At 32.2% G+C, this 19,578-nt stretch overlaps 2 protein-coding genes across 3 annotated transcripts; both read left to right on the top strand.

The window, feature by feature from the left end:
• Positions 1-656: 656 nt before the first annotated feature.
• On the top strand, positions 657-13,317 carry LOC116765302 (probable nuclear hormone receptor HR38). Of its 2 annotated transcripts, none has more exons than XM_032654745.2 (4): positions 657-905; positions 9,206-9,282; positions 9,556-10,993; positions 11,089-13,317. In XM_032654745.2, the coding sequence occupies exons 1-4, from the start codon at positions 806-808 to the stop codon at positions 11,346-11,348; spliced, it is 1,875 nt and encodes a 624-aa protein (XP_032510636.1). In that variant the 5' UTR covers positions 657-805; the 3' UTR covers positions 11,349-13,317. The 2 variants fall into 2 exon arrangements, with proteins under 2 accessions (XP_032510636.1, XP_032510637.1); XM_032654746.2 differs by having other exon boundaries at positions 657-1,086.
• Positions 13,318-16,155: 2,838 nt separating this feature from the next.
• On the top strand, positions 16,156-19,203 carry LOC116779716 (vacuolar protein sorting-associated protein 52 homolog). The gene is made up of 7 exons (XM_032674119.2): positions 16,156-16,642; positions 16,713-16,858; positions 16,952-17,519; positions 17,743-17,898; positions 18,013-18,131; positions 18,338-18,461; positions 18,554-19,203. Exons 1-7 carry the CDS (start codon positions 16,391-16,393, stop codon positions 19,181-19,183), a joined length of 1,995 nt encoding a protein of 664 aa, XP_032530010.1. The 5' UTR covers positions 16,156-16,390; the 3' UTR covers positions 19,184-19,203.
• Positions 19,204-19,578: the final 375 nt, after the last annotated feature.

Below are 19,578 nucleotides of genomic sequence, written 5' to 3'. Positions count from 1 at the left end.
CGACGCCAATGCGGAAACTAGCATCGAATGAGAACGAGATGCGCTCGCGCATACGTTTGCCCACTATTATACTGAATAACTTGAAATATATCGATATTATTATAACAAAATCAATGCATTTAAATCTCTTATATAGAAACTCGGATATGTATATACGATACCGCTTACCGTCTTCAAACAGCTAAACTCACGATATAATATAAAGTTTCGAGAAACGCAACAAAACCGAAATGTAATTTTATAGAAAGTAATGTCAAATTAAGCGATGGACATGAGTGTTGTATTATGGGAACTTTACTTTTCGTGTCTGCATTAGAAATATGTATACTATCTCAAAGGTGCATTTATGAGTTACTTAAGTTGGATAAGTGAAATGAAACAAAAGCGATATTATATTTCTTTTAATCTGAATTATTATAATCCAGACGTTGTAGAAATATAAACACACCCCACAAGAAAAGTGCCAGTTGACCGTGAAAAACGTAATAGATCGGTGGAAGGAAGCGGGTGGCGACGCGGGCGAACGAAAGCTCCACTCCGTACTAGCGATGCCGTTAGCGCAGGTTCGGGCGGGCGGCGAGGAGGAGGCGGGCGGCCTGTGGGAGGTACCGTTAGTGACGTCATCGTCATGACGTCGCAGCCGTGACGTCAGGCGCCGCGATATAGCCACCAGCCTCAGCGGCGGCGGCCTCAGTATCGCACCGAACGTCCGCCAGCGCGTACTTCCGTGCGCCCTCTCGCGATCGCCCCGACTAGCGACTGACTGTGAGTGAGTGCGTGCAGTGAGTGCAATGTGCTCGGCCGCATGAGGATCCTGCTGAGTGAGCTGGGACTGTCTGGCGCGTGCCTCGAACTGACCCTGGAGTCGAGCGCCGCCTCTCTGGATCCTGAAAAGCCAGCGCCAGGTCAGCGCCCGCACGACGCCTCCTTCCAATTCTGTGTTTATTTTCGCTTTCGTTGTGTAGAACCTCTGGGTGCGTAGACTCTGTGTGGAACTGTCGTGACGATGGCCATCGGCTAGAATGCGAGGTGCGTTGCTGACGCCCTCCAGCCAACATTGTGGCCTTAGACAATTTCTTACCACACGTACGTAAATCCCTTTTTGTTTTATTTTTATTTTTTTATTATGCTTTTTGTTTTTTTTTACTTACTTCTCTCCAATAAATGCTAGGCTGAAAATAGACTGATATTTTCTTTATTTTTTGTCATTACGTTATGTTATTTTATTTTACATATTTATTTTTAATTGTGACTTTATTTTGTTTTTATCAAGTCGCAGTGGAAGTTTAACAAGCCTATTGGAAATTTAGGAGCATACGAAAATTTTTGAATGCACCTGCACATATTTTCATTGTATTTCAATTCCAGAAGATATGTTATTATTATTATGAAGTAATTTTTACAGTTCATTTGTCAGTTTGCCCGGTGAACCATTAGCGTATCTAACCTATAACCCTTAATAAGAACGTGAATATTTTAGATTAGTCGATAAAATCTTTCTTAGAGGTGTTATTATTAAATTATGGCGAGGAAAGGTAACAATAAAAAAATTCTTTCATTTATATATTTTTTTAAATATATATAAGTATATATTATCTGAATATAATGTGAAATAATACGATTATTTACAATACAAAAAATGTAATATCGGACAAAAAAAAACCTTCATCCTCAATCAAACATTTTTAATCTAAAAGGAAAACTTTGACTAATATTTTTTGATATTAATTTTGGTAATAAATGTCATTCGAACAGTAGTTATTTTAAAATATTCGCACACTTCCGCTATATGTAATTAACACCTTAAAGTACGTATTAAGTTTAAAAACATTAGGCTCGCACATATTTGCATATGCAAGAAGCTATCAGCGGGCAAAAGATAAATAAGCGTGTTGAAATATATTTCAACACAACACCGGTCCGGGCACATGCCTCGGGTCCTACCTATAAATTTAGCATTACCATCTTCAGCTATTATAATAAAATAAATTGTACATCAATACCATATTTAATATTTATATCGTTTCCGTATAAAACTCGTCTGTTATTAACGACGCGTCCTATTCTGGCATTATAGGACTATAAATGTACCAGTTGTGTATCAGATGCTTGTTAATCTTAAGAAATGATTCCATTGAAAGCCAAAGCGATGATATGAAAAAACTTAATGAACTATCATCCTAGCGGGGAGATATTAATAATGTTTTTGTTTGCTCGAGGCAAGTTAGGTAATGCTGGTATGGGAAGTGTCGCGATCGGACTCAGAAGCCATCAACTTGCCCAATACAATGTTGCAATAGGCAGATGTTGCATCTGTCAGATCAGCTCGGAAACATTCGTCTCTATAATAAACGTTCGTGATAATAACGAACCAACTTTCCTCCATCAAAAACTTTTACCATTCACTATTTCTCGTTCGCCTAAACGGTAAACAATTATGAGCACTAAACAAACTCCGGTTTCCGAGTGATTCCGCGCGGCAAAACATCACTTTCACTTTTGTTATCACCAGATAACCAGACATAAAAGGTTGTTAAACAGGTGTTATGTGATTTGACACAAGTCACGACTGCTGCTATTAAATATCTGATATGTCCAAAAAATTTAATATGCAATTTATGCCAAACGTTAGTCCAATGCAAATTTGTTGAGACAATTCACTTTCGTCCGAATATTATGTGTATCGATTGATGTACGTTTAAGGTTTTCGGGGTTCGGGAGTGATAAGGCACGCTATAACCAGCTGGGATGACGTCAGGGCGGGTTCGTTCGTAGATTTACGTCACAAGGAAACTATTTTCAACTCGTATCGAACATCACAAATCCTTATTTTATCGCGTCATTAAAATATTCATTCTTCTTTATCTATTTATAGTCCGCATTTTATTACTACTACGGATTTCATTTGATAGTAAATAAAAATGCATTTCGATGGACATTTAAAAGTATGAATCGCTCTATCATAGAAATGCAATAAATACTGATTTTATTATTTATTTATTGACTTGATATTTTTAAAAGTAACCTAACTTCGAACAACTGTAAATCAAGCTTTCATCTCGTATTAGTCATTGTCACTTCAGACAGAAATCATAATTTTAAAATGCCGGTTACATAAGGATTTATCGTGAAATGCTTAAGCAATTAGACATGCCAATATTGCACAAAACACTCATACATCATGTGTTACTTTATCTTACTCTTGATTTAAGTGTTCTACAATAAAAAAAAATAGACTTAATTTTTACGTAGGGCTAAATTAAGACATTAAATCTCATTAATCCATTACATGCATGAAAGGAATAGCCTATTGCATATTTTTAACTGTATTGTACTAAAGCACTGTAGGGGTATTACGTCACAGTCTAAAAATATCTTGGTGGTGGGAGTAGGGGTGATGGGGAGGTGAGTCGGCCTCCGCATCGAGCGACGCCCGTGACGTCACGCGACGTGTGACGTCATCCATCGACCCGTGCCCCGTTTCAAGGACGCCCTTGCTTTACGGCTACCGACTTCCTTAAACACGTTGTCACTTAATGTTACTTATTTTCTTTTAATCACTGCAAAATATACTGAAATATTTGTTATGTCTTTTATACTGTTAAGAAGCAATTTATATTTTCCAAATAATGAAAATGAATATACAAATTTGTTTGATATTATAAATAAGCTTGGCGGCAGAGGCACCCACATGGCAGAGAAGGTTTGCTTTACTACATCTTACAGAATTTTTAAGACATTTAGCAGTAACAATCTTAATAACCAAGAAAATAAAACAGTTTCACTCACAAATAAATTCTTCTAGCCATAATATTAATGTTAAATTAAGAAATTGTAAAAAAGTTGCTTAATTTTTTTAAAGTTAAAGTAATAAAGCTAATGTCGACACGTTTTATTAGTCCATGAAATAGAATCAAGTAAATTTTATTAAACAAGTTTCGCTTATCGGCCATAGATGATTAAAATTATGAATATATTAAAATTTATTCTAAAACAGTGTTATAATGTTCGCAAAGCGAGACAGATATCAAGGTCGCTATCAATAAAGCTCGGTAAGTCGTTTGAACGTTTCTAAATACTTAAACATTATTTTTATGACATCCAATATTCACTAATGGTTATTTTTTTAAATTAAGAATGATTCAATTACATCAGCCGTTCATAAAATGAGATGATCAAAAAAATTATCAATTGATTACCAAAATCGGTAGCTGTTGAGACTTGATTCGTGGGAAATCTTTAAATATATTTTTGACAAACGTACCTAATGTGTATTATGTTTTTTTATTTTCGATTTTAAGCGAAATTTTAAGTAAACATTAATTTATTGCGATGCTTTTTGATTGTTTCCCTATTTATACAACTGGATAAAATAGATTTTCCTCGCATTTTATTTTTAAAAGTATTTAATATTTATTGAAAAAACATATATGTATATATATTTGTTGCGTCATTTTTATTTTTGGATTTTTACATATTGAAATCGTTGCAAAACATATTACGATTTGAAAAGAATACAAATGGTACGTTTTAATATCAACAATTAAGTTTTATTTTATATTACGTAAATAAAAATATTATATGTTTTTAAAACTTTATTTGATAGTGGCGCCTATATAGGTAAACGGTAGGTATTATTTCTGCCAGTCTAGCCTCTGTTTCACGTTCAACCGGTTTAAGAAAAATATGTTATATGTAAATTATCAATAAGAACTAAAACCACTCTGATACGTGATGAAGAAAATGATACAAAAAGCTTCTCATTTGATATTGATGACGTACGAAAGCTTTTCACGTGTACTGGGAACATTAAGGTTCATAAGCGTTGCCTCTGACGTCACCACCCCCGACACCGCTCAGCTGAGTTGCCGTCAATTCAATGTATAGATTTATAACCGTATTTTCTTATGTTTAGACGTATAGAGAGTTTAAAATTAAATATTTCTTTTCTATCAAATGTTTATTCAGTGAGCAGTCGTTTTCCTATTTGCAGTTTTAAAGCAATTGAAAATTAAGTTACAATAATTATGAATTTTCTTTATGTAACATTAAAGTGGAGTTGATATATGTAAACAATTTCTATTTAACATAGCGAAATACTCGTATAAGCAAATTAATGTGCTCAAAATACATATTCTTAGAACTAGAGGCTCTGTTAAAAGCTAATATTTGTGTTAGATCATTAACCTTGGGATTGTTCTCAATTAAGTTAAACAAATCTGACACAAACAAGACTTATTCGCTGTGGAATTTTAGAGTAAAACAAAGTTCGCATATGTGTCTTAGTTTGCTGTGGAATATCTTTATAATTGTTTCTTAAGGTCGGTAATCGATACGAATTAAGTCAGAGCCACCTATCGGAAAAGTGAGGTACTAAATAAACACCCTTTATGAAACACGTTTCCCTTTTACCCTCTGAAATAGCATCGCAACTATCATTCAGATGTCGCTTTTTGGGATCATCATAAAATGACATTCAATTAATTAATTCTTCGATCTAGCTTTTGTACTACATACTTCCACAAAAAAAAATAATAAAAGAAGAATGAAAAAAAACTTACAGAATACATAATTCCCAAATTGTAATGTTCGAGAAGCATTTCCCATACATAATTCAAACACAGCCTAACCGAAGATACCATTTCTTATAAACAACATTTCTAACGAATAAATTGATAGATACCTTTGTTTATTACTAAAAGTTTTTTTGGAAATCCCTTGTTGTTATAGAAATTTTGCATATTGAAATCATATGCGATGTAGGGTAACAAGAGGCTTGTACAATAAGTTTATAGTAAAACTTGATGTTGTTTTCAATAACAGCTCGCTTAAGCCTTTACTTACTCCTTATCGGTGCGTGTAGGAAACAGAAACTCCAATGACAACAAAATAAACAGAACAATGTAAGCAATTTAAATATTTCTTATAAATAATAAATAATGTTGAAAAAAAACTTCATTTAACTGTACAAAGCTTTGTTAAAGTATATCTTTATGTAAAATCGGTTTTTATCAATCGTAAACTTAAATAAAAAAAATTTTTTTCTTATTAATTTTGGTAAAACGTAAGTAGACTTGTTTTTACCGTTTACGTAAGAATATATTAAGGATACAAAGAATAAGTTGGTCAATTTTACAAGGATATCATTGAAATTTTTGTATGAATCTATAAGGAAAATACGATTCATCAAATGATGTCCGGACACAAAATTTTATTGATGATTATTATATACAACGCTAGATTCTAGTGGATAATCTTATAACTTAGAAAAATCTTATTATTCCTTAAATAACATTGGTAGTTGTTCGAGTAGTAAGTCAGTGGGCTAGAAAAGACGACGAATGTAATAGTAGTATTCTTTTAGTACATACCAGATATCTGCATCAAAAACTAACGGAAAAAGCTAAGGAAATCAATAATAAAATGGGTAAATATTTATACTTCAATATGCGATAAATTAATTTTCTCTTGCTGAAAGCTAAAATGTTCAAAGTCTGTCGATCTCATACAATGATATCTAAGTTTCAGGTAACTTGAAAATTTTATGTTGAAATAATCGAAAAATTAATTCCTCATTATGCGCGAATTAAATTGTATTTACATCAAAGTAACAACATATAAACAAGATATATATTTTCATTACAAGAACGTATAGTTTAATATTTATGATATCGAAATAAATCAAGAGCTGTCAGAGCTTTATCAAAAAAAAGACAGCGTTTCCTTAACGTTTTATCTTAAACAAACAAGGCTTTTACCAACAAATCATAAAGATATATAGGCTGTACTTTATCTTCCATTGCAATTGCAACAACTATATATCAAAATTTTAATACAGATGTACAAGAGATACGAATCAAATTAAAATTTACTCGCAACGTTGCAATACTTTCAAATTAAAACTACAACCTACAACTACACACCTGCTTGATGTATGTAATATTTTAAATACAAACTAAGTATAACATAAAAATTAAGTATTCGTCTTTAAGACTAAAGCTAGCAAATGTCCGGCTTACCTATAGCAAATGTTAAGTATTGGCAATGCCTTTTGTTTGCTCTCAAATTGTTTAAAGTTAGTTCCATGCAACTTTGACTGATTCATTATATTAATTGTGTTATTTACGCAACAAAATCTTTTCAGCTATCACTGCAACTTTTTAATACGAAATAAGTCGATTAAATAAATTTACGTACGCTGACTTGTAACGTGATATGAAGATATTTTAGTAGGTACAGTAAAAACTTTTTTATAAACTACATATATAAATATGAGTCATTTTGATCTTGCGAGTGTGCTTCTATTAAAAAATAAAAAAATAAACAAATCTTCAAATCCATGTCCACTGAATTACAATTACCTAGACTAGGAAACTACGCGTCATGAATACAATTTATAAGTTTACAATAAAACACAAGACGTTTACTTAAATCCGGTAACAAAACATAGCACTGCAATATATAATTACATTTTATTATTCTATATACGAGAGAAAAAATAAAAGTAACGTTTCTTTTTTCAAAATAGTATTTTTTTTTTTCATCGTCTACCAAGTGAAGGGGCTTAACGACGTCTTTGCAGATATTGTCTTTTTTTTTATTTACAGAAAAATATAAGCAATATTTCAAAAAAAAATATCCTCTTAAGTTGCAATTACCGTGACATCAGTCATGCCATATTCTTTATGACTTATGTATATGGAAAAAAATGAATTGACTGTATTAAAAAAAAATATTATTTTAACCAGAACTTAATGCATAGAAAAAATTGTTTCGAGTGTTCTTATTATTTCGTCCGATTTTAAAATGAGAGGCACCATAGTTATACATTCCACATCGAATTAGTGTAACGACGTATTAAGTTCGTTGTTTTGTTTAACAATATTAATAAATATATTTACAAGAAATAAAGGCATTTTGATAAGAAAGTAAGGACTTATTCTCGTAAAGCAATGACATGAAAATGTATTAGTACCTAATTTTACTATGGTTTTCGTTATAAAAGTAGTATTATCTCACTAGTGAGGAACCATACAATATCCATTGACTGAAGGAGGCTTTACTTCTTCTCAAGACATATAAATCTATCGTTAATATAACATAGACATCTTTAGATATTAAAACTTTTTGTATCAAATATCTTTTATGAATATTAGCTACACAGGAAAACCTGAATAAAGTATAACATATATAATTATTTATGTATTGTAGATGCAATTTAATTATAATAATTATATTTTAATTTAATTTAAATAATAAATTTTATGTTTCTCGATCTTCATTTATTCAAATTAATAATTTACATTCAAGTCAGATTTGATATTGAAATCTTGTCAAACGTATTTCAACATCTTAAAATTCATTTAGATTTACTAGAGGTATTGTATGCAAAACATAAGTATATCAGAGGTATGTCTATTATGCATACATACATACATACATACATACATTCTACACCATATAAAAATAATAACAAAAGCGTTCGTTTAGACTATAACTTAATAAGACTGAAATTAATGGTTCTTAACATAATAGAAACTGCAAATGCCAGTGATTTCATAACCTCTCTGGGGATCTATCGCATTTTCGCCCTAAAAATATTCATATACTCGTGCTTTTGTAGAAATAACCTTAATCAGAAGACCTTAAGTCTAAAGTAGATGGATAAGGAAGGATTAGTTGTAACATTTTTAATAGCTATGGGTGAGGTGTATACATAGGATTCAATTTTCGGGGCGTGGCGAATCAAGCACCGTGACACAATGTATTCAAAGCGGTAATATTTGGCTGACAAAACTGCTGTATAAATTAAGAGACCTTTCTTCTCCACCGTCATTGCCAGTCATAGAAGGGTAGAGCGCGGTCATCAATCGTACCACGCAATAACTATCGATTTGTCAATTACGTGTGCTTGTGTTTAAGTAGGAATCAAAGTATGTTCGCCGAGGGTAAATATAAATGATGCATGCCTTGTATAGCGTGATAGTTCAAAGCCCAGTGCCATCAACAAGCCGGTCAGACCTCTTCCGGCGTAGTCCGAACCAACCCTCTCTAGTAGAAACTGTTCATGTACGACTTTATCATGAATAATTTTTACTCTCAATATTATTATATTCCTTAGGCTAAAAAACAAGTGATAACTGGTTTCATAACTTATGTATTATTTATTTAGTTTATAATTCTAATAAAATAAATATTTTTACAGGGCCGAGCGCCACTGAGCCGCGCTCGCCAAGCGCTTTCACGTCAAATTCCTCCAGCATGCTACTGCTGCAAACACACGTAAGTATGTCTTAAATATTATAGATCATACATTTTGTTTGGTGAAATACTTTATCATTTAAATTTTCGCTATCCCTTAAAGACTTGGAACAAATTAAAATAAACTACACATGATACCAGACACCTGCGAGGAATAAAAACAATGTTTACCATAAAAGAATCATTGCTAAACGATTGTTACAAAGGTCCGCTATTGGTGCGACGTGACCGCCCCTGTAATGTTCCGCCTACCGTATTTGTGACGCCTTTACTATTGATTTTTTTCTATTACAGAGCAACTACGGTTCGTCCTTCACTGATTTACCAAGCCTGTTGCCACAGTATCAAGACGATTCAGCTGAAATCTTAGAAGAGAACTTGGACCCATTTCCTGACGTCGAATTCCATGCGCCTATTCCTTTTGAAATTAAAGCACAACGTACTACTCCAGTAAGTGAGACCCCGTCGCCTACCTTGGGCCCAGCGCTGCCTAGTTTTGAAGAAACATATTCGGTTCGCTATCCAAAACAAGAAATGGCGGAATTTGGTCTTAAAATGGACGAAGACTGTTACAATGTCAGTGCTTATTCGCACCCTGGACATGCATCGACACAATTATTATATCAATATCATCAGCCGACTTTACCTTATGTTCCTTCACCATATTATGCGCCAGCTCAGCCCTGTTCGCCGACATTCGACACAGGTGGAGTTACTACTGCCCAGGATTCTTATTCTTTACCGCCTTTCCCAAGTTCAGTTGACTTACACATATCTACAGAACAAGCTAACAGGCAAAGAAGATCATCATTGCCCGTTCAACGTTCTGAATCTAACAGTTCCAACGATAGTCCCAAACTGCATGGAAGTCGAATCCATTGCATGCAAGCTTCAGCGCCGAGTTCTGCGTCTAGTTCACCTGGAGGTGTACCACAAGACAATAATGCCTCTCGAGCTGCGCCACCATCACCCAGCCAACTATGTGCTGTATGTGGAGATACTGCAGCGTGCCAACATTACGGCGTTCGAACCTGTGAAGGATGTAAAGGATTTTTCAAAAGAACTGTTCAGAAAGGATCAAAGTACGTGTGCTTAGCAGAAAAGTCGTGTCCGGTAGATAAAAGAAGAAGAAACAGATGTCAGTTTTGTCGTTTTCAAAAATGTCTTGCTGTTGGTATGGTGAAAGAAGTAGTTAGAACAGATTCTTTAAAGGGCAGACGAGGACGATTGCCTTCAAAACCAAAATGCCCTCAAGAATCTCCACCTAGTCCACCAATATCACTTATAACAGCACTAGTAAGAGCTCACGTAGACACATCCCCTGACTTTGCTAATCTTGATTACTCCCAGTATAGAGAACCAAATCCAATGGAACCTCCTATTTCGGATATAGAAGTAATCCAGCAATTCTATACTCTACTATCCACATCGATCGATATGATAAAAGTTTTTGCTGAAAAGGTGCCAGGCTATGGCGATTTGTGTCCAGAAGACAGAGAGCAATTATTTGCATCAGCGCGACTTGAATTATTTGTGCTCCGTCTAGCCTATCGCACTCGCCCTGATGATACTAAACTCACCTTCTGCAATGGCTTGGTTCTCGACAAACGACAATGTCAACGATCTTTTGGGGACTGGTTACACGCTGTACTCGACTTCAGTAATACTCTGCACTCTATGGACATTGATATATCCACTTTCGCCTGTCTTTGTGCGTTGACATTAATTACAGGTATTAAATATTTTCATATTTTACTTCAATTATTATATGACTTCCTCGCGTAAAATATCTAAATAATATTTAATGAAAATATATTTTATTTACAGAGAGACATGGCTTAAAAGAGCCGCATCGTGTTGAACAATTGCAAATGAAGATAATCGGATGTCTTCGGTCTCACATGCCAGGCGGGGGCGCGGCCAGTGCTGCCGGCGCGCCTCACTTCAGCCGCGTCCTTGGGGCTCTACCCGAACTGCGCTCGCTTTCCGTTCAGGGTCTTCAAAGAATCTTCTACCTGAAGCTTGAAGACTTAGTGCCAGCGCCGCCGCTGATTGAAAACATGTTTCGCGCCAGTTTACCTTTCTAGGTGCTTCGTTAAATACCCCATTTTTAATATCCCGAGGACCACACCCGCCTTCGAAAAGCATTCTCTACTATCTAGAGCCGACTCCGTTTATTTTTATAAGTGTTTACTTAGATTAAAAATATTTTTCTAGATAATAGTGAAGCTCTATGGGACTCGATCTCTACAGCATCGGTTCTTGCTTGTTGTATGTATTATAAATTATGAATTATATTTAGTACGACAAACAATTTTACCTATTAAGTCCTAATTTATTGGACACCTACGATTAAGCTTAATTTATTGTAATTGTATATTGTGTGTGATTCCGTTTTATCTTATGAAGGTATCTACTTAGTAGTCTGCATTTAAGTTACCGCTCGTAATCAATGGCATCTCGTCGTACAAATATTCCTACGTTATTTACTTGTGTATTATTAATAAGAAAAATCTAGTCACAAGACTTACAAATGTTAAAAATTTGGCTCGTTAACACCGAATTTTATAGAAATTTATTAGAAATGATTAAGGCATTTGTTGATATCTAGGTAAGGACGTGTGAAAGATAAGTTGATATGCCAGCTTTGCCGGTCCAGCCTTAAGCGTATATTACGCGATGCTATGAGGACAACGTTGGCCGATTGTAGATGGAAGTTACCTTTTAGGTTTAAATCATTTTATAATTATTTCATAGAAAATAAAATAATGAATTGTTAAAATAAAAATACATATAAGGTAAGAGAAAAAGTTCAGCATTTCTATTATAGAGTCCTTAAATTCCAACGTGTCTTAAAGAGTACCTTCCTAGATAGATAGCTTATACAATTCCTTACGTTACTTTTCGAACAATTTGAACAGAATTATTATTAGAAGTAGTCACTTTAAACATATCAAGGTAAGTGCAATGTAGTTATTTACCTACATTGCTAGTAAAAGGAAACAGAATTTTAGGAACCAATTATAAGTGTCCAATAATTTTCTGTAAGGACCAATATTTTGCAAAAAAAAAAAATAAGATTAATAAAAATTATTATCGAATATAAAATAAGGATATGAAATCCCATTTATCATTATTTATCTTATTAAAAAAACTTAACATCGTATTCTAGATTACATTGGTTTGAAACCATGTTCTGAATTTATAAATTAAAACGATTAGAGAAATATTTGAATGGGAATAATATATAAGATAACGTGGGTTTGACCTTCTTAGCATAAAACGATAAAAGTGATAATATACTTTATACATATATATATTTTACAAATTACAATCATTACGTGCTGAACTTTGGCTCGAAAACCAGCTCCTTGATATGTGTTAGTTAATTTTATAAATATTTTGTAAGAATAATTAACAAATTATCTCCTTATTTAAATATTGTGACGCGATTTATATTTCTGTAAAACAAACACCGTACGGGTCAGATGCCTACCTACTTATTTTTACCTAAGAATAATATATTATAAAAATAAAGTCAATAAACACATTTAGTGAGTAAGCTTACACGCTTGCTAGATAGTTGCCGGATGAACCTTTCCTAGCTTTTGCAATGAACTTGGTTGTGCTTTCATATCATTACTGAAGAATATTAATGTAGCAATAAGTTGTCTTAAAATAAATCATTTAAATATAATTAAATACCTTTGTAATCATGTACACATGATCGATTAGCTGAAAACACATTCCAGATCATCAAAAGTATAAACCGCATCATCACGAAAGGATACTAACATTTTGATGTCTAGTAAATAAACAACTTATTATAAAATTTTTGTTATGTCACAAGTAGGTAAGCTCTGAATTTTTAAACAATATTATATATCGCATAATTTCTCGTTAAATATCATTGTCCAGTCCGTACATTTTGTGAACTTATGACTTATTTGCATTTCTTTTTTTTCTTAATGTAGATGGATGTGCTTTTCTAATGTTATACTTTATTTGTAAATATTTCGTCACAATTAAATTATATAAACGCATTAGCGTTATGTATATGTCTTCTTTGATTTCGCCTGACACAATTTTTTTTATAGATAATCAGAAACTTTGTATGTCATTGCTCATGACTAAGTTTACAATATAAAGTTCTTAACAAACTCGTAGCGGAGCATAAGTGAGTATTTCATTTAATTGAAATGTTTCCGTCTGATAAAGAAAAGCTAAGAGATTTTTTTATTTTCTTCATTAAATCCGTCTTGGCTTGAGAATTTATGGTTTAAAGAACTTTATCATCAACAAAGACAAAACATTGTCACTTTTGTTATAAAAATAAATTACTGTATTTAGTACAATTTATCATAGCTGCCTATATATGAGAGAAGGCAAAATTAACTTAAAAAAAATTAACCCACTAAATTAGTATCATGAATTATATATGTTTAATAGCCTTTCATTTAATTTAAAGGGTTTAATTAACTCATAGCACTTAAAAACAGACCAAAACCAAAACAGTTTGCGTAGAATTGAATGAAATTAGACTAATTTTGTTAGACTAATCAAATTAGACTAATAATCCAAAACTGTAATGTCTCGGTCCGATTGAACTAATAAAAAACTATTTATTATAACAATTTTCATGCTTGACTTATTGGATTTAGATGATTCAAATCTAACATAAATTTTCTGAAGTAATCTAGGAAATGAAAAGTGAAAGTATTCCCGTTAGTCTCAAACGAGAGGATGTATTAGGTTATTAAGATATTTTCGCGAAAGTCTGCAAAATCTTAGTCCTCGAAAAAGCATTACTAAAGTTTGATTACCTACAACCCGCTGTTAATAGAGAAAATTAAAAAAAATGGTATCGTATGATCAAAAAGTTCTTTAGCTTATGCAGAAAAATATGTTAATGGAATACATTTTCGACACAGGGGAAATGCTATTTGTATCTTTTTCTTTCAAATACTATTTTCTACATTCATATACTATTTTATATACAAAAGAACACTTACTCATCAAATTATTGAGTTTATTTTTTGGTTCTGATTACATTTCTATTGTAATTTGTAATATTACTTTTTACAAATTGTGAACACATATATTTTTTTATTTATAGTATTGTTTTTTAAAAACATTAATCTACTTTTTATAAGCAGTAGCCGCTTAAAAAAATGTGGTTTATGTAATGAGAAGCAAAAAAAAATAATAATTTTAATAACATACGTAAGACACACATACTATGTTCCAGAATCTTGACGCGGAGTACAAATGTATTTTATATTTTAAAACATTTTTCAAAAATGATTGTATTGATAATTAACATCGTACTACTGGACACAGATAACAATTGAAATATAGAAATGTGGAAAATATCTCATTATTAATATCCCCAGTATTCTTATCATTTTTCAATTATTAAATTTAGGTTCAAAACCATTAATGTATGAAATTCAAAAAATAGTTCGAATTTTTGAAATGAAACTTCTGAAACTTCCAAAAAGGTTGCGTTAAACGATCAATGCTCCTGGGGAGGGGGAATACAAAGAAACAGAGCGGAGTTAATTGTGAATTGTAAGCAATATTTATAAAGTTTGCCCTAAAGAAACAATACGAGTTCACTAAAAATTGATTTCTACCCCTTCCTATTTTCATTTCTACATTACGAAGTTTCACTTCTTCCGCGCAGAGGGACTCCACCCAGAATTTTTTTTTTATTAAATTTCTACGATCCGACAAAACTTCAAATTGCATCGTAATTTCCTGATACTCTATTTTTTAAATTATTAATAAGATCCTTTAAATTATTAATAAGATCCTTATAACAATAAAGAATAACTAAATTTTTAAGATATATTAACATAAAATTAAAACCTAACAAATATTTAATAGGTATTAGTAAATAGTATTTTCCCCCGAAAACAAAAAAAAAAGTCAGTAAAACAATTGTGGTAATCTTACTGCCATACTACTGGTTTGCTTACCGCTAAGGGGCGTTCTTCTTGTATTAGGTACGCTTTTCTTATTTTAGTTTACTAGCCATGAAACAACATAACAATACTTTCTACCATATTTGACTTTCTATCAACGGACACCTAATCTAATCCAACGATTTTGATTCAAATGCGAGCATCAAGAGTACCTACTATAAATTAATAAATATCATTCTCTTACATTTCATGGACTCAATTTTAATTTGATCACTTCCGTAAGAATCAACATAACAAAGAATTTGAAATAAACTTCACCTTGAGTCATATAAGTATATTTTTGAAAAGGAATCTTGTTAGACGGTCTGATCGAAGTGCTTTCATAAAGGTAGAAACTAAAAACTAATAGGATCTCGAAATCTGTTGAGATTTGAAAGCATGTTTGAAAAATAATCTGATTACTTGTTAATTTATCTTCCTTCTGTCTGTCTCCTTCATGCTATAATCCTTTGTCTTTAAGGAGTAGTAAACGTCGATTGCATCATAAATTAAGCACATTTTTTAAGACGCAAAGGTTCTCATTTTATCGTGTATTGTATTACAAGATACTAAAGTCTGTCAACCCTATTATGTATATGATTTCTCTAAAATTAACTTTAAAGTATAAGACTTCTCGTAAATCTACAGCTCATATGATTCTTTTCAATGAAGCGGATTGAATATTATGAGAGAATCACAGATCAGAATCAGTGTTACCTGAATGTTGGATTATTCGACAAAACATTATTTAAATTGAATTTACTGGATACATTAACGCAAACATTTAACTCTTAATTTCAATTTTTTATTTTAAAATAATGCACAGTTAAAAAGTACCAAAATAATACAAAAGTCGATGGACTATATTGATCTGCCTAACTGACAAGTGACAAGTGCCACATCCCACAAGTTGGGAATAAGGATTGACAGGTTAATATGATGTTAAATATCTGACATAACGAAACAATAATAAATGTGAATATAATAATAATTAAAAAACTTCACATTTAAATAATGGTTTGAAAATAATGCAATTATTGTTTTTTATAACATATGACAAGTCAGAATTGATTTTAATTTTATTCATTGACTACTAATTGAACAACTAGGTCTTAAATCACTACGTATAGTTAACTGTGTAAAGTAAATATCCCAAAAAAGCCATGACCGAATCAAGGGATATGACCGAAATAATTGATAAAAATTTAGAAGATATAGAAATCCAGGAAGTACTGAAAAATGGTACGGACTTAAGGGAATATGCATTACAAATCGATAAAAGTATCAAAGAAGCAGAAAAAGATTCTGTTGCTGATTATCTAAAGGAAAGTGAAAATATCTCATCATTACATAGTCAAATCGAAGATTGTGATGGAATCCTTGCTCGCATGGAAAGCATGCTGTTGGTTTTTCAGGTTTGTGTTCATTGAACATAGTCTCCATGTAGAGTTTCTAAACTATCCTTGTAATTTAATTTCTTTTTAGAATGATTTGGGAAGCATAAGTAATGAAATTATTAGCTTGCAAAAACGTTCTGTTAATATGTCCGTTCAACTTTCCAACCGTCAAGCGCTTAAAGGTCCACTGTCATCATTCATAGAGGATATTGTAGTCTCTGAAACTCTTATTTTGTAAGTATTTCTATTCTAAATATAGGAAATATTTGCTGAATATCTTTCACTTATGTCATTGAATTGTTTGCATTATTTTTTCTGAACTTTTAGTGGTATCAACAACGTTCCTGTAGTTGACAAAGAATTCATGATACAACTGGCTATACTGAACCAAAAACTTAACTTTGTAAAAGAACAAGAATTCAAAGAGACGAAAGCATGTCATGATGTTAAGGACATCTTGGAAAAGTTGAAAATCAAAGCTGTGGCTAAGATAAGGACATATATATTGGAACAGATATATAAATTTCGGAAACCGATGGCCAACTATCAAATCCCACAGAATGCAATGTTAAAATATAAATTCTTTTTTGAATTCATATTATCCAATGAGAGGAATGTCGCACAGGAAATTTGCAATGAATACATTGATACGTTGAGCAAAGTCTACTACTCATACTTCAAGTCTTATGCTTCTAGATTAGATAAATTGAAATATGAAGAAGTTCCCACAAAAGATGATCTAATGGGCATAGAGGATGGCTCGAAAGGGGGTTTCTTTCAAAAATCCAATCTTAAAAATAAAAGCACTATATTCACTATTGGTAATAGAGGCGATGTGCTCGCTCAACAATTAGAGGCTCCTATAATTGTTCCTCATGTGCAACAAAAGACAAAGGTATAAAGAATTATTTCTTTTGGGATGTGATATTGTCTAATAATAACCACCTTGTGAAATTATTTATTTAATCAAATTGCATTCTCAGATTGAAAGGCAATGTATCTAACACTGCCTTCCATTTTCAATGTCTAACTTGAATACTGTATTATTTTTACTACAACTGTCTATATTTTATAAAGGTTTACTTTCAAAGATTATTTCATGTAAATGCTCTTTCTAGTATTCCTATGAAGCACTCTTCAGAAGCTTACAATACGCATTAGTGGACAACAGTTGCAGGGAATACTTGTTTACAACGGAATTTTTCCATGTAAAAGGCAGTCATGCTCAGGAATTATTCGACAGGATACTTGGCAGAACACTGTCTTTACTTGTGGTATGTGCATCAAATCCTGTAATTTTACTATATGTTTAATAAAATTGCATATTTTATTGTCCCTATATTAAAATAAATGATATTATTTTATTTATAGTAAATGTATGCTTACAGAAAAATGTTGAGAACTATGTGTTGGAGTGTTATGATTGTCTCGCATTGTTTCTATGCATACAACTCATAAATAGATATCGATGGATGTGTCACAAGAGAGCTGTAGCCGCATTGGATAGGTAAAGTATACACAATTAATATATCTCAGTAATATTTTACATAGCTCTGCAGAATTTTTATCTTCAAGTCAATACTTGTCAGTTATAGTGACCGACTAACAAAACAAGTACATAACAGATTTGAACATTTTTTTATTTTGATAGTCCTTTGTCCTTGACCTATGTATTTTATTAAAGAAATAAGTTTTTTTTAATATATCTTTCAGTTACTGGGATTCCTTATTGGGGACACTTACACCCAGATTGGAATACATTCTTAAACTGAACATTCAAAGTGTCAGAGATTGTGATCCAGCCAAGTTATCAAATAAAGAGATGGGACCTCATTATGTAAGTTAATGTTAACGAGATAGCATGTATATTTCATTAAACTTTAAAAAAATTTTCCATATTCATTTTAAACATTGCTTAATAATTCACAGATAACAAGGAGATACGCTGAATTTTCTGCAGCAATGCTCAGTTTGAGCGAGCAGTTTCCAAATGAAGAGCAAAGTAACCTTCTACTTGCAATGCAAGACGAAGTACATTGTTTCTTGTTAAAGATGGCGGCTGAATTCCCTCAGAGAATTCAGCAATTGATATTTTTGATAAACAATTATGATATGGTCTTGAATATTTTAATGGAAAGAACCAGAGACAATACAAAGGAGGCAGAAAGTTTTAAGGAGCAATTACAAGCTAGAAGCTCAGAGTATGTCGAAGAAATACTCAGCCCACATTTTGGAGGTCTCATGCAGTTTGTTAAGGAAGGGGAACAATTACTTGAAAGTGATAAAAAGAATGAACTTGCGAATTTGGAAAAGAAATCCTTGTCGCTGGTCACATCTTTTACAACGAGTTGGAAGCAGAGTCTTGAAGAAATACACAGAGAAGTGCTGGTGTCATTCCCGAATCTAGTTACCGGCTCGGGTTTATTACAAATGGCTCTAACAAATTTTGTTCAGTATTATCATAAGTTTGTTAAACTCCTAACCCCTAATGCACGCACCCAACTTGTAAATATTCATGTTATAATGGTTGAAATCAAGAAATATAAAACAAATTATTGAAATATATTTATTCAAATTTACTGAATCGGATTTTAATTTTTATGTCTTTGAATAAACAAGTGTTATTTTTTGTGCTTACCGTTGCTCTAGATTATAGGCGATAGGTGGCAATGCGAATTGATTCATTGCGTTTGTGTTTTTAAATTTAATTAAGAACACTTAACATTTATTAATACAAGAAACAATTGAAAAGATCCAAAATATTTTAAAAACCAATTAACTAAGTTAAATATGGACTACTCAATTTTTATAGCAAATTTTCAATATTGAATATTTTTTTTACTAGGAACACGTAGTTCGAATTGTGCTTTTACAATACTAGGTACATATAAGGGAATATACAAGTGCTTTGCGGCGATATTGCAATAAAGTAATTTCAGTATTATAATATTACA

Source organism: Danaus plexippus, chromosome 2 (genome assembly GCF_018135715.1).
Source record: "Danaus plexippus chromosome 2, MEX_DaPlex, whole genome shotgun sequence".
NCBI lineage: Eukaryota > Metazoa > Arthropoda > Insecta > Lepidoptera > Nymphalidae > Danaus > Danaus plexippus.
This window is presented reverse-complemented; position numbering and strand designations above follow the sequence as displayed.